The sequence below is a fragment of the Pantherophis guttatus genome, chromosome 3 (genome assembly GCF_059756535.1).
Source record: "Pantherophis guttatus breed Tessera chromosome 3, ASM5975653v1, whole genome shotgun sequence".
NCBI lineage: Eukaryota > Metazoa > Chordata > Lepidosauria > Squamata > Colubridae > Pantherophis > Pantherophis guttatus.
Window position 1 is genome coordinate 186,344,750 of NC_142065.1, and position 16,377 is coordinate 186,361,126.

The window sequence follows — 16,377 nt, forward strand, 5'->3', positions numbered from 1 at the left end:
CAAGCATATAAACCCCTCCGTCTGCCCTCTTTCTCTTTCATAAACTACATTCTGACGTTTTCTTTCTTTGCTTATTCTTCCTCTTCTTCCTTCTTTCTTTTCCTACTGCTAAAATAAAACCAGAACAAAGTACATTCAGAGGGATTTACCACTTTTACTCAGTATTAAGGCCTTTATAAACTACTATTCTAAAGGATTTGGGTGACCCAGCTTATGCTCTTCTCTCCCTCCCTCCCTCCCTCCCTCTCCATTTTGATTTTTCAATCTTTCCACTTTCTCATTCTGTATTTCTATTTATTTTAGAATATTTTTCCCAGCATCTGGGAGCTTATGAAAGTGTCCTATCTGCTTTGGAGGATCTCAATGTAGCCATACTGAAGGCAATGGATACTACAAAGAAAGTAGGGTTCCTTGTGTTATTTTTCCAACTGTATGATGTAATGGGGGCTGGAATTGCTTAAGTATATAAGAATTTGCTTTGTGAGAAAAGAATTGCTATATTTGCTTAGATGGAGGACAAAGTGATCATCAATCCCAGTTCCATCAGCTCTTTCCAGTTTGTTTGAAATATTTCTAGGGCCTGGGCATAGACATTTATTTATTTATTTATTTATTTATTTATTTATTTATTTATTTATTTATTTATTATTTATTTATTATTTATTGGTTCGATTTTGTAATCGAACCAATAAATAAGCCGCCCTGGAAACTCAGGGCGGCTTACAATGCATTAAGCAATAACCTTCATACTTTTGTATATACCTGCTTAGTAGCGCTTTTGGGGCCCCCCCAAGCGGTGTTCTTTTTTATACAAAGTCATCTTATTGCCCCCACAATCCGGGTCCTCATTTTACCTACCTCGGAAGGATGGAAGGCTGAGTCAACCTTGAGCCTGGTGAGATTCGAACTTGCAGTAATTGCAGGCAGCTGGCAGCTAAGTGCTATTTAACAGCGCTTTAGTCCACTGCTCCATCAAGGCTCCAAGGTTAAATTGACACATACACCCATCCTCTGCATTATATATTATATCAGTGTATTTCCCCCCCCCCACACTGTTTCTTCTTAACTGTAGCCAGTGGTGCATGGAAACTCAAAATACTAAATAATGTTGAGATTAATATGTAAAGTTGATACATTTTATTGCCTTGAATAAAATGAATTCACATTTTTTATCACTTCAAATACTAAATTCTAATTTGAATGGGACTCTCAGCACAGTTGGAAAATGTTTATCTATTCTACAGGATCACTGCATACAGTTCTAGCTCCCACCAGTATATCAAATTATCAGATAAGAATATAAGGTAGTCCAACAATATTAGAAGGGCCTACTAGGTTCTCAGGTTTCATCTGAAATGGTATGGAGGAGGAACGTGGAAATTATTATTTATGAAATAAAATGAAATATGCTGCTTTCTGATAACTTTAGGAAGATACCCAATATCTCACTTATTTCTGTACTTTAGTGAAAGAATACATGCTTTTCATGAAAAATGTCTCAGGCTCAGTTTCTAGTATACTCAAAACAAAACTGAAGCAACAATTGTAGAGTCACAACTAATCAATAAGTCTATAATGAGGTATAGTGGGGTAGGGATTTTTTTTTTAACCAATGTAACATTTGTCTCCTTTGCTCATGTAATCACAGCTTCTTGTGAGGCCAGGTAGAAGAAACACTTATTCAGACACTCTCATCTGAGACTGAACGCATTAATTCACACCTGTGCCTTGAAAGAAAGATGATCGAGAGATGTTGGAATATAACCCCAGTCAGTGTGTTTCTTGATTGACATATTTACTTGAAAAGGGCTCAATTAAGCCATGGAATAAAACTTACATTTTAGTATCCACAGTAACTAGGTAGAGCAGGAGCAGAGAGGAAAAGAGTCAAGCTGATCAATCTCAGGTTAAATATTTATTGATTAGATAATTAATTAGGTTCCTTCATGATCCCAAGTTACTACGTATTTTGTATAAGAACTCTTATAATCTCTCCCCACAAAGATTATGCCTAAAATTGAAAGCATCTGGATTCCTCAAATATATGGATCAAGCCAAGAGAAGCTTCAAATGGGCACTCTGCTTCAAAGTTTATCTTCTAATTGGCCAAGTAACCACACTTCTTTATTCATCAACTAACCTTACAGAGTAAAATATATTTTTGGAGTCTAGCTTGATTTTAGTAATGAAGACTGATAGCTGAAAGTTTAATTTTCTTAAAATTTAAAAGTAAAAAGATTAAGAGATAATACTGCTGAATTAACACAAAAAGAACACAATGGTTAACCTTAACCCTTTTTTAAAATTTGTCCAGAGCAGTGTTTTTTAAATCTGACAATTTAAGATGAGTAGACCTCAACTCCCAGAATTTCTCAGCCAGCAAGTCCACCCATCTTAAAGCTGCCATGTTTGAAAGACATGGTATCCATGGAAATAAGGTATCCTTGAATCAAATTCCCTTTCTGATTCTTTTTTTCTGAAAATAAGCAGAGGCTGGAAGATATTGTGACAGCATTTACTGTCCTCTTTCCAAATATACTTTATTTCTCCTTTTCACCTGGAGTTCCATCTGTTCCCGGTTCTGTCCAGTTCTATAGAACCGGTAGTAAAACCGGCGGGAGGCTCCGCCCACCCGCCACAACATCATCAGGGGTGATCTGCGCATGCGCTCCCGCTGCAAACCAGTAGTAAAGGTAAGTGGAACCCACCCCTGAGTTCCACCTTCAAGCTCCCAAAACTACAGCAGCCATTTTGGAGGGAGAGAGTCTATATGACAGAAAAGGTAGAGTCAGAATATCTGCAGTTTGCCTGGCCTGCAATTGGCTGGACCAATGTGTTCATATGTTACTTCACAGTACTTTTAAACCAATTATTGTTTGGCATGATAAGTCAGTGGTTCAGAAGTAGAACAGTACAAAATGGGTATAGAATGCCTTCCTGAATATGAAAAATATGCATTAGGAATTTATTCTTTCAAAACAAACAAAACCTTTGAAGACATTTGAAGAAAAACAGAAGACTTTGAAGTATTCTGTTTTTCTTCAAATCCCTTCAAAGGTTTTGTTTGAATAGAACATTTCAAAGTTGCCTCACATATGACTGAGTTTCATTAGCAACTTAAGGATAACTAAAACTCTCACCAAGACAGGTTGAATTGTACTCTATTTTCATCAGATATTCCTTCTTGCAAGAACCCCCAAAGATCCACAGACTTTTCAGTCTCATTTCCTTGGCACATTCAGTATTTGTTTTCATCTTGTCATTGTTCGTGGCTAGTGTTGTTTTCACTTTCAAAGGAAGGAATCAGATAGCTAAAGATACCTGGCAAAATCATGTTTGACTAATGCTTTACTATTGTGTTACAAAGCACAGTATGCAAGGCAAGGAAGACAAAGGCCCATGAAAGTCCTTGTATATGTAATGGAGATATTGGGAATAAGTGTAGCATATAAATCTCATTACTTCTATCCTGGAGGGGAATTGCTATGAGTCACTTCTGTTGCAAAGTAGAACTGTGATTAGATTAACAATAGGTCTAAGATTTTTCCTGCATCTCTGTCAGTTTAAAATTCGCCTGATCAAAGAAGAAATGAGAAGGTTTTACCACAGCAATGTCTTAAAATTGGAATGCTTTATCCTTCAAAATAATTGAGGCATCTCATTATTTCTCTCCCTTTTGTTGTTTTGGTTATTTTATCTATTATCCCTTATAAACCTGCCAACCACATAAAGTTGCTTTCTCTATCTAACAAAGTTCTTACATTGCCAACTGCAGTTCTATTTACTGAACAGGCTGTTTGGGATAATAAATACAGGAAAAATAAAGAGCAAAGAATGCGGTCTTCATATATTAGGAATCCACTGGGAAGCACTATCTTTTGCAGGTGTAAACCAGAGCTAACGTCCCCAATGTGCTGTTCCCCCTAATATGTCCAATTTATAAGGAATTTACCATTTTAGATAAAATGGAATGATGAACAGCATTGACACAGGATATTACACTACCTGAAATACCCTTTCATCTTTGGATAGAACCAATGCTTTTAATCATCTTGCTGCAATATTGATACATAAATATTCCAATCCAAATCTACAGTATTGACATCCATTAGATAACAATGAAAGAAAGAAACTTGTATATTATTTAAAATGTCATTTTAAAGGTCGTTTGCAATACTTAACTTTCCAAAATATCTGTTTTATAACCATGTTGTTGAAAGAGGCTATTTATAACAAGTTTCTTGTAGTCTGAATAATAACAGCAAAAACGAAAATACTTGGTATTAATAACAATAACAACAATAATAATCATCATAATCATAATAATAATCATAATAATAACAACAATTTAACAGTGATACCCATTGTCATCAGGGCACTTGGTACCATGTCCAAGAATTTAATAACATACATCAGCAAATTGCAGCTTCCTGCAATAACACCAGCGGAACTGCAAAAAACTGCGCTACTTGGAACATCATACATCTTAAGAAGATACTTGGTTGATACCTAGGATGCTGGCAGCAACCCGTATCAAACTTTAGCACCAGTCAATGGTATTTGTATGCATTTTTGAATGTTCAGTTCCTGGGAAGGCAGAGAGTATTAAGAAGAGACTCAAATGACTCCTCACTCACTCACTGGAATATAACAAAGAAGGGAAAAGAAGCACAATCAAATTTGCAAGATATTGTAATTATACCCTACAAACACTAAAAACTGTTATCTTTATTAATTATTAAACATTTAAATCATAAAAGACTATAAAAACAAAGCAAGAATAAAGAAGTAGCAGACAAAGGAATCTTAATAATAATGGAGCCACCTCACTTGTTCACCTCTCCCCTGGTTTAACCAGATCTTAAGGGACCTACAGAAGCTCAGAAGACACGAAGTCAACCTTACCTGGGGGAAGATTCCATAGTGCAGGCTCCAAAGCAGAAAAGGCCTGCCAATAAGAACTAATACAAATCAAAATTTGCCATGTGGCTACCAATCTCCAGCACAATGCCATCTCTGCTCCTTCCATGTTTTGTTTGCCACTGAACCTCACCTGGAAGCCAACTATTCTGTATCTCAAGGCTGAGTTCTACATTGTGCTACATGGCCCTTTCACTTGAATGTCTGAGGTAATCTCATACTGTGGATAAGAAATGACACACATAGAAAAATATTGTAAATACTGACCAGCAGTGGTTCCAACAGATTTCAGTCGGAGGACTTTCACAATCAAACCTCACAATCAGACTACCTAGGATTATACATAGTCTACAACTTACAACCATTCATTTAGTGACTGTTCAAAGTTACAATGGCACTGAAAAAAGTGACTTATGTTTTTCAGACTTATGACTGTTGCAGCATCCCCATGGTCATGTGATCAAAATTCAGATGCCTGGCAACTGGCTCATATTTATGATGGTTGCGGTGTCCTGGGGACATATGATCCCCTTTTATGACCTTCTGACAAGCAAAGTCAATGAGAAAGCCAGATTCACTTAACAACTATGTCACTAATTTAACAAATGCAGTGATTCACTTAACAACTGTGGCAAGAAAGGTCATAAAATGGGGCAAAAACTCACTTAACAATTGTCTCACTTAGCAACAGAAATGTTGTGCTCAATTGTGATAATAAGTCAAAGGCTTCCTGCATATTGAACTGGAGATGCTAGAGACTAAACCTGAAGAACAGCTGAGTATATGTTTACAAATGAATCACTGTTTTCCTCAAGCAACATCAACAACAGGATATATAAACAAATAGGGAGATTGGAAAGGAAGAAAAATCCAAAGCCTGATATCCTTTACATTTTTTTTAGGGTGCAGTAAGTTCAAAGACACTATCAATTCTAAGAAAAGTTGGATCACAGCAAACCAGAAGGAAAAGGATCAGGTTGTGACTAGGAGAACCTTTGCACAGCTTTGGTTTGTGCATCAGCTGCAGCCTTTCCTGGATTTGTTCTTCTTTGAAGAAGAAAAAAAACAATTTCTTTCTAATAGAATCAGCATGATTGAAAACAATTTTGTACAGTAATTCTCAAAGCAAAATTCTTGGCCCAGGGGACAAATTGTGATGTTGGCAGACTTTGAAAGATCCTCTGATCATCCCTAAGTAAGGGATGTAAATACACCTTTTATATTATTGAACTTTATACAGGAAAGGTAGATCTCCTAATAATTAATCTATCTTTCTTCATTCATTTGCCACAAAATATATAATTATTCAGGTACAATTAGTTCAAATATTTGTAGTCCACTGAAAAAGAAGTCTTATTGTCTGTTTCTAGCAACATTCTCCCTTATGGCTCTAGCCTCATGTCTAGAGAATGAAAGCCACTAGCAATTATATTATGTTTTCCAGAAACATCATCCTTAATTTAATTACAGACAGCCTTGTCAAATAGAGGAAGACAGAAATTAGCTTTACTTGTACAAATGAGTTCTGACACTTTCAAATATCAGCCACAAATATTTTCATGCAGAGTTGCTTTCACCTTAAAAACAGGGACATGTAATTTAATTTCTCAGGATTTTTCTTCCCAATTAACGGTAGAAATAACTGCTATTGTGATTGGTAGTATTATAGGCTTGATTAATGTTCATGAGTGCTAAATAAATATTTGTGAAAAATATGCCTTCTGTTATCTATTAATGTGGACAATTTCTAAGATGAGCGACAACTGGGCTTTCAATAACTGCTTAATCTTTTACCACAAACAGAAGAGAAATAAGATATACTTCTGGCCTATTTTTTTTTAAAAAAAATCTGTAATAACAAAAATGTTATACTCTTCCTTGCTTTCTGTGTGAAACTTAAGATAGTTTATATTTGATTGCTATTCACTGAATGGTATTATTGTACTGCTATGATTTTGTAATTATACAACACATACTGAAACAAGCTGATATAAAAACCATTTGAAATCATAAAGAATATATTCAGACTACTGATTGAACACATTTTCGTCCAATCTATGAGCATGCCAGCATCATTTGCTCCATCCTCATAGCCGCGCCTTAGTCTGACTTGACAGGTGTGGTTATCTTAATAGTTCACGGTGGGGCAAATTAGGATGTGGCTATTAATGGAGTTTTTGCAAGTGAGACACCCATGATTCACTCTCCTTAATGTATGGGGATGGGTGAGGAGGCAAGTTGATAGATGACAAGTTTCCATTCTTGTTTTACTGAAATGCCTTAGCTCATCACATGTACCACCTACAACATCTTCAGATGATCTGTGTGTTGGGTAGGAAGTTGAATGCTTAGCAGATCAAGGGTAGAGTGGTGAAGGCCTGCACTGCTTCACAAAATGGCCTTCCTTCTAGGACATTTGTTTGTGTTGGCCCACTGGCTTAGAAAACAAAAATGGCATGGTTGATGGATAAATTGCAGAGCGGAGGGAACAGCAGTAAGTAACCTATTAAAAGCAGCCAATAGGATCCGGGAAGATCCCAACCCTGCTACATCCTCACCAAGGTCACAGCTAAAGTGCTGCACATATTTGTAGCAAGTCTCATATTGAAAAAGATGGCAAACTTCACTTTTTTATCTAATCAGAAACCTCACAAATTGGGCAGAGCCACTTATCATTTGGATGGGTGGAAGGGGGTAAGGCTAAGCATCTTCAAGGGGAAGATGCTTTCCTCAAGAATCATTCATTGAGAATTCAGGTGAGGTTTTATAGTACTAGACTTTTTGATCAATGTTCCTGAATTCTTTTCCGTTTTAAATGAGAGGTAGATATATTTTTTAACATTAAGTTTAGCAATTACAAATCTGTATTTTACTGATTTTTAAATTGGTCATTTGGTTATTTTTCACTATAAGGCTTCTAAAAGTCATTGGAATATAAGCATGTCCTAATGTTAATTTGCCTTTAACATTTTTTCAAGTTTCCTTGTGATGATAAATATGCCAAGTTATTTGATTGAGAATTGCTTCAACAAGGTGAAAATATAAATAACTAAAAGTTTATATTCCAATAATCTTAAAATAAAGCAAATCTTGAATACAAGATACAAGAATGCAAAATAACAGTCGAAAATAAGTTTTTACTTATTGACTTGTTTTAATCATAGTTGAATGAGTCACAGTATCTCATACTGTTGCTGTTTACCATGATTGGTTGAACAAACCCCAAGCATATGAGTTGAATAATATCATAAATCATGGTTTACAATCTACAATGGAGGAATTCAGACAACACAATAAGCAAAATTAAACTAACCATATTATGATTTAATATGATTTAACCTTCTTTGAGGGCCACTTACCTTGCCACAAGGCTGATTCTTGATGATTAGTTTGAAACATACATAATTTTTTTTGAAAAAATGTAAATATGGTTTACCATTGTTAATTTTCTCCCCAATTTTCCATTTGGAATAACAATTGGAACATACCATATCAGATTTTAGAATTATGACTGTAAGAAACTATTATTTTGGAGAAAGTGCTTGTAGCTGAGAAATGTTAAGCTTTTTCTTTTTTACTAGCAGTTTTCCCTATTTGCTTTAGAATTATCAAGAGGCTTCTACGTTGGAACAGTTTGTGACTCGCTTCTTGTTAAAAGAAACCCTGAATCAACTACAGTCTCTACATAATTCCATGGAATGTGCCATAGAAACCACAGAAGAACAAACCCACCAAGAGCAGTAAGATTCTTACTATAGTGTCCCAGTGGCAGCATGGTGGAAATTATTTTAGGAAAGCTGCTATGGACCAATGTCTTGCTCAATTAATTTAGAGAATGACACTTTGCTAGTACTTCTACAAAATAAAACCTGCCCCGAGATTTGTAGTTAGATTGCTTGAAAGTACCTAAGGCCCACAAATTATTCCCTAACTATTCCTTCTATTTCAAGACTCTTCCTTCCCAATGAATCCATGTCCAGGTAGTGATGTCAAGGGAGCTTTTGTGTTGTTGAGCTGTTCTTTTTTCTGGTTCCATTGTCTTTGAACTAAAAAGGAACTATTTTGGAGCTTTCTGTCCCATTGCCTGGTCCACAGTTTAATCAAAGCAAATTGTCACTCCCAAAGTGATCCTTCATGATTCTCATTCTCGCTAGAGGACTTTAGGTAGACATTCTCATCCTTCCTCACAGTACTATTGTTATGGGAACATATACGAGGACAGAATCCTATTTTGATCTCCTTGCTTAAGACGGGATAAAAATAAAGATGTAAATATAATAAATATATTGGGGTCTGTTACTTTTTATATAATCATGTTGACTCAGTATAGAAATAGAAATAATGTTATCTAGAGCTGTATTCTTGTTGCTGGTTTTGTTTTTAACTTGCCTGGTTTTTATTTTGATAACAAGTGTATTTAGGGTCAATTTTGTGACAAACAAAAACAATGGGAAAGTTTAACAAGGTTTGTCTATGTAAAGGGTTGCAAACAGATTAAAAATACAAATAATTTAAATACTGAACAGCTTTATGCATTTTTTTCCCTAAAGACAAGTTCCAAAGAAGCCAGAGGTGCTCAAAATACAACACCCAGGAAGACGTTCAGGTCGAAGGGTCCAGAGAAATAATAGTTTTTCTCCAGTTAGTCCTCTTTTGAACCCAGGTAATATTGTTTAACATTTACCATTGTTTATTCATTCTTTAAAACTCGTGCAAGTAAGACGTCATATAAAATGAAGAAATAAATTTCATTTTTAAAAAATGGATATAATCGATCATTTCTTATATTCTGATCATTTTTAATATTTACATTGTTTGTGTACAGTACTGGCTTTATATCTGCCAGATGTCCGCAACAACTTTAAATGTCTTGCAGGGTTTAAAATATTTGAATATTTTAAGTATTTGAATTATGATATTTTTAGATATACATCTTAATATATTCAGAAACAAATATATTGTATACAAAATAATTTGAAGTAGCCACTTATATTCATCCTGGTAACCCACTGTGATGAAAATGCCATTTCCACCTTTATGGTCTGTTTTTACTATAGTTGGATGTGGAGAACATATACTGTATCTCCCTCCTTCTGAACAATTGGCAGGTTGATGCAAGCCTCTTGTTGACTTTCTGAAGGAATTTTCTCCCTTCCCACCAATACTCACTTTAGCAGACACCTAGCCTTGGTTGCTCTCAGAAATTAAGCAAAGTTGATCCTGGTTAGAATTTAAATGAGGAATTATTTTGGAGTTTTAAACTGCTGTGCAGTGTTTTAAATAAGAAGTCATTTATGTGTGTGCATAAATAATAAATTCCAAGATTACTGGTGATAAAGGAGGGTTTAAAAAACAGAAGAAAACAGCAAACCACAAAATGGCTGCCCCAAAAAATTTAGAGGGCTTGAATTAAACTTGCAGTTATATTTATCTTTACTAATATTTATTCAGGGATGGGCGGCAAATTTGATACAGTGCAAGCAATCTATGAGGAATGAGATTTCTACATTTGCAAAAGAAAGCAGCAGTAGAAAGATTTGAATCAAGACAGAATCAAAATGGGATTTATACTTTACTTGCATCACTTGTCCAGTGAAACAAAAATTCCCTTCCCTCGCCAAGAAACAATACATAGATATCATAAAAGTTTGTCTTATTAAGCAAGTACAATCTTCAATCATGTTTTCAATTCAGGTATGTATGTTTTACAAAGGTTTGCACAAGGAGGACAACCAGTGGATGAGCCAAATAAACAGACTTCAGAAGCTGATTGATAAGCTAGAACAGAAGGTGTGCATGAAAACTTCATTACCTCCCTCTTTGCTACTGGAAGCTTCTGTAAGAAATAGGATTCATTCAGTGTTTAAGATTTCTTTCTTTTAAGAATCTCTGAAGTTTACTTTGTTCTAGAAAGAGGACACATTGATGTGTACTCTTTATAGACCCCCTTCATGCCACTAACTCTTTTATATATTTTCACTAAACCAAAAAGCAGCACAGTACAAGGCATGTCCATTACCTCCAGCACTTAAGAGTCTGTTCATCCACTTATTGATAGAACAACTTTCCAACCACAGAATACAACGGAATCAAATTTTATGTGGTGAGAGAAGCTGACAAAAGAAAGATCCAGTTTGAATATGATGTGAATTAGAACAGGGGTTGTGACTTAATTAAAAAAAAAATAGGGGGAAAGGAAGTTTTATTTAAAAATAAGTTCAAGAAAAGGCACATCTGTATCAGGAATATCTATATCTATCTATATCTATCTATCTATCTATCTATCTATCTATCTATCTATCTATCTATCTATCTGTTCTTTGCCATTGAGCAGGTACACAACAAAAACTAGTATGTTACAAAAAGTACACAATGAATTCAGAGCAAATTAAGACATACTCTTGCTCTTTTAATATCTTTATTGATTTTCACCATAGAGTATGTAAAGTTTTATTAATTATTAAACAGCGTGCATAAAGGAAGTTCCAGGAGGCATGATGTATTGCATTTGAGAGAAAGGATGCATCTTGATTGTCCAGGATATACTTATTTTTAATCCGTATTTTAAAAAAGTGATATTTTACAAGTAGATTATCTTCTAATCTACCACCCTTTGCAAATCCTATTTTACTGCAGATTTGACCAGCTGAAATTATTAATGTATCACCATCTGTCAACATGTTTTATCTACTGTTGTTTGCTTTATCATTGCAGCACCATAGTTCCTAATGTTTGTCATGTGGACCATCTTCAACCAATTCCAGACAAAACTAGTTTTTAATTCTGAAAGAGGAAATTTATTGACCATAAAAATTGGCTTTTATGGTCAGCCATAAATCAGAAGAGGGCTCTACTTGGCGGGATATGATGCTCCCTTGGCATAGTCTTGTGTTGAAATGATCTGATGATAGAAATGTTTGTATTTATTCTAGCAATCTCCATAGATGGAGCCCTTCTCACTTATCTCCATATACAAGCTACTGCATCCAGGGGACAATAATTTTTTCAATACCCTTAATTCCACTTCATTTTTATATATTTTCTACCAAAATAGATTAGGAATCACAGTATTAGTGATTTTTCATTATTAGTGACGATTGTTAAAGCACTAGATAACACTTAACACTTTTGTATTTTCCCTTTATCGGTTGACAAGGACCTAAAGCTCGAGCCACTAGAAGAGGATGTTTCAGAAGGAAATACTAAATCTGTAAGTAATATTTCCCAAATCCACCCCATAGAATACATATGAATGGAAAAGCAGAAGGAAGAGTTCTAAATCTTTTCTGGGACTTGCTAAGGCTGGCATCTTCTGTTTAATCCACAATTTTTTGTAGCACTTGTTTCTAATAAAGGCTTTCTAGAAACATGATCCAAGAATCACACAAGTTTATTTATTTGCATGTTGCTCTACTCCTGCACTCAAACATGAAAAACTTTGCTTTTGCTTTATCATTTGGAGCTGGGTTCAAACTTAGTCATTTATTGACTGATCCATTTTAAAATCAATGAACAGATTAAATATTTCCTATGATAGCTATTTACCTTGACACTTTGTGTGCATTCTAGCTGAATAAGCTGCTTTAAAAGCCTAGACAAACATATATTAGAAGTAAGCTTTAGAAGCATTTTTACATGTTGAATTCATAAAACAAGATAGCATGTGAAAGAGAAACCCAGAATTGATAATACAAAAAATATATATATCTTTAGGGGGGGAAAGGCTGACATATTGAATGGACCCAGAATAATGTGGCTTGCAAGGAAGAACTAGAAAAACAATCTCAGAATAAGTTTAAAAATAAAAAAAGATAATTTGATGACAGTATAAATGTCAATTAATCAGATTGCACTACTGTTTTGCCAGCAAATAATGATTGTTCAACGTGAGATGTCAGTAATCACAGAACAACTAGAGTCGTTCCGCTTTGCTCTAAAGCAGTATGTAGATATGGCCTCTTCTCAGGATGGATGTCTGCAGTGAGTATGTTATTCTCAAGGGGTGGACAAATGCAGGTCATTATACTATAGGAAGATTGCACTTTGGGAGACAGTGGAAATCACTAATAAAGAACATTTATAAAACATCCTAGGCTGACTAATTCAGTAAATGTAGTATCTCCATTATATTGTTGTCTTATAAATGTCACAGTAGGCCATAGTAAATGTCAGGCCATAGTAACCTGGGACAGCAGCCATTAATAAGATAGAAGAGGCAATCTTTATTTTCCTGGGAATAAATCTGGCTGAATAGAGTGGCCTTATTCCTCAGATGTGTCAGCTACAACATTTTTACTAGAAACTATTATCCAAGTAAGAGAATAATTATCAGTAATCTGATGATGATACAGAAAACTAGGAGAATTTCCATTTAATTTTATGTATTATTTTCCATGTATATGGTGCCATCTGCTGGCAATTCTCAAACTTGACATTTTGTTGTAATTAAGTAGCTGAACGTAAGACATGACTATTTCCATTTCATTTAGCTGAGGGCCAAATACCCAAGGAAATAGGCTTTCCTACAAATTTTACCAATTGAATAAGGAATTGTGTGGATAAGGATATGCCTTGTGCAGTTTCTAGGTGTCAAGATTATGAATTCCCATTCATCAGTTTTCGGGAGGTTAGATTCAATGCTTCCTTTTTCCAAAAACTAACAGAATTTCACTTTTTTAAAGTTTCAATGAAAATGCATATGTTCACATATTTCCTCATTGAAAAGTTTAACTTCGAATGTCAAGTTTTTATTATGTTATATACAAACAGTCACATGACTGTTATGCTATGGCCAAGAAATTACTAATTTTTTTTTTTGCTAAAATATACTCTGCTCAGCTTTAGGTTCAACATCCCTCTGAATACTGTACCATTTATTGCGAATGTATTTTGGCTTTCAATCAGTTTTATATGAGGTTGTAGTGCTGGGAATGATTTATTTAAAATATCAATCTCATGGTAATAAAAAAAGGTGAGCTTTAACTTAGTTTAATATTACAGAAAGAAACTAAGCATTGTCACTAGGTCTATACCAATCCAAAGATGAAAAACAGACATAAATGTTTTTAAATAAATGTCAATTTGGGCTGTTTTCTATTCAAATAAATTTTGTGCTTATATTTTAGTGTTTCTATCCAGAAACTTTCAGGCAAATCCTGTTTCATTGTTTATGAATTTTGGGAAAATAACGCCTGGAACAGGTAAGTAGGTTTCTGAAACACTATTATTCATCAGCATCATCATGCTTAGGCAACATAAGCGTATACTGCGTGTCAGTCTTCTGCCAACATTGTTACTTTTATATCTTTCTGAAAAATACCAACTTCCTATTCCAGCAGTACTGAACATTAAAATATAAAAAGATTTCCGTGGCCAACAGGAAGCAAGAAGCAATGTAAAACAATGCGATAAAAGCATCAGATGATTCTAATAGATTTAGAGATGAAAATACTGATTCATCAACTTGGAAAACATTTTAATATGGCAATATTTTTACATGTGAAAACTCTTCTGGCATAAAAGTGTGGCCCCAGAGCAAATACCTCAGAAACTCATGGTGGCCCTATCTTGTTTTTAGATCAGAAGCTCCGTGATAAAACAATTCATAACTGCACCCTGCCCCATTGACACACTTTAATCACAGATGTTTCTGAATGAGTTGTCTAGTTATGAGCCTGTGCATATCTGAAGCATTCATTTGTGAATTGGAACAGCTAGGTTTGGATTGGGCTATTTTTATTATTCATGATTAATTTAATCATTTTAATTCTATAAAATGTAAACCAAAGAGTTTTAAGTATGGTTTTTAAATATTTTAAATATTACTTATTTCTCCAGCCATCTCCAGATGAATTATAGCAAGTCATTCCAAAGAAGTAATGTAGATTGCCTGGAGACTCCAGAACACATTACAACTATGCTTGTTCCTGGTAATATTTTTTGTTTTTACTTTAAGAGTTCGTTATTTCCTTGTGTTCTTCTTTCCAATCATTATTTAGTTCTACTCTAAGAAACAGTAACAAATAAATATCCATTTGGAAAATTTTATTAGAGTATAAATCTCATTGAATACATGGAACTTGCTTCCAACTATGCACAGAATGGCATTAGAGGTTAACAGAGGTGTATTTGTCAATTCCAGTTAGTCATAACTTTATTTTGCTTTGCTTTGTTTTTGCAAACAGTAAACAAGACATAGTAGTCTAGTTTAGCTGCACACATGCCAAGTTGTAAATGTTGCAAAAATTGGCTGAATTTACCTAGATAGTCCTGAACTAAGAACCATTCATTCAGCAGTCATTCAAAATTATTACAGCAATGAAAAAAAAGATGACTAACTAGTCCCTGAAGTTGCAGCTATTGCAGCTTTCCTGCAGTCATGTGATCAAAATTTGGGGCCGCCCTCATTTAAAGCTACAGGGACTCCCCACCATCACCTATAGTCCCATCTCTGCCCTTTTGGGTGCCCTGCACTACATATCCTTGCTCCCCGCTGCTGCCACCTCCCAAAGCTTATGTTTACCATTTTCTTCTTGTGCAGGGCTAGGATTCAGGTACTGGATGAGGGTGTAGCCATCGGATGTGCAGTGAGAACTGCAAAACCGCAAAGCCCTGTTTACCCTAGGAGGTGACTAGGCCTGGCTGCAAAGGAAGCAGTGAGACAGCAAAGCGCTCTCCATTGCCAGGCAAGGCAAGAGAGCCAGAATCAACTCCCCAGCAAAAATGGAAGCTGTGTGGGAGGTACTGTTCAGGGTGGTGGCAGAACTGGAGGATAGTGAGGACACAGGTGGTCCAGAGATTCAGTGCACACTATGCAGCTGTTGTTGGAAGCACCTTCTGCAAAGCTCACCCCTGGAAGCACCTGCTGCAAAGGCGATACTTCCATGATGAAGTCTTTGCAGGAGGCCCTTCCAGGCGAGTTTTGCAAGTTCAGCCACACCCAGTGCCTAAATCCTCAGCCACCAGCAAGAGGAAAAAGATGGCAAAGGTCAACTAGGGTAGCAGGTCCCAAGTCAGCAAGGGTCATAAAAATAGACTGAAGCTTCATGGGCTGCAACAGCTTTGTGGAAGTCCCTTTGTGCTGCACTGCTGGGCCAGGTTGCAGCTGGGCTTTATGCTGTAGCTCAGGAGTTTTTTGCAGCCCCAGAGCATGGAGTGCCAGGAAGCCCGAGATGCAGCATATTCTTTTTCTGGCCTCCCTGAGTTCACAACACAATGCACTCCCTCCAACTCATGCATGGCCAACCTTTCCAGGCCTCCACCTCCTAACAGCACTCTCATGCTCTGCACCTGGGATTCCTGCCTTTCTTCTTAATAACCCATATGTCTTAGGGCTACATTGAAAATGGGGAGTACCAGATTGCACTTGCAGTCACAAGACATCTCGCTTTATATCTGCACAGCTTAACAGTGGAAATTCTAGCCCCAAAAGTGGTCCTAAGTGGAGGATTACGTGTA

The 16,377-nt window shown here is 35.7% G+C and overlaps 1 protein-coding gene across 4 annotated transcripts in view; it reads left to right on the plus strand.

Moving 5' to 3' along the window:
• NECAB1 (N-terminal EF-hand calcium binding protein 1) overlaps positions 1-16,377 on the plus strand; it is a 33,244-nt gene that overhangs the window by 14,433 nt on the left and 2,434 nt on the right. Inside the window, exons 5-12 of one of the 4 annotated variants that reach the window (XM_034422414.3) lie at positions 304-401; positions 8,524-8,660; positions 9,471-9,583; positions 10,634-10,710; positions 12,077-12,130; positions 12,788-12,900; positions 14,046-14,120; positions 14,758-14,849. In XM_034422414.3, the coding sequence (XP_034278305.2) occupies positions 304-401; positions 8,524-8,660; positions 9,471-9,583; positions 10,634-10,710; positions 12,077-12,130; positions 12,788-12,900; positions 14,046-14,120; positions 14,758-14,849 (759 nt within the window). Of the gene's footprint in view, positions 1-303; positions 402-8,523; positions 8,661-9,470; positions 9,584-10,633; positions 10,759-12,076; positions 12,131-12,787; positions 12,901-14,045; positions 14,121-14,757; positions 15,081-16,377 lie in introns of those variants that run through there. The other 3 variants (XM_087890793.1, XM_034422413.3, XM_087890792.1) reach the window with 3 other exon arrangements.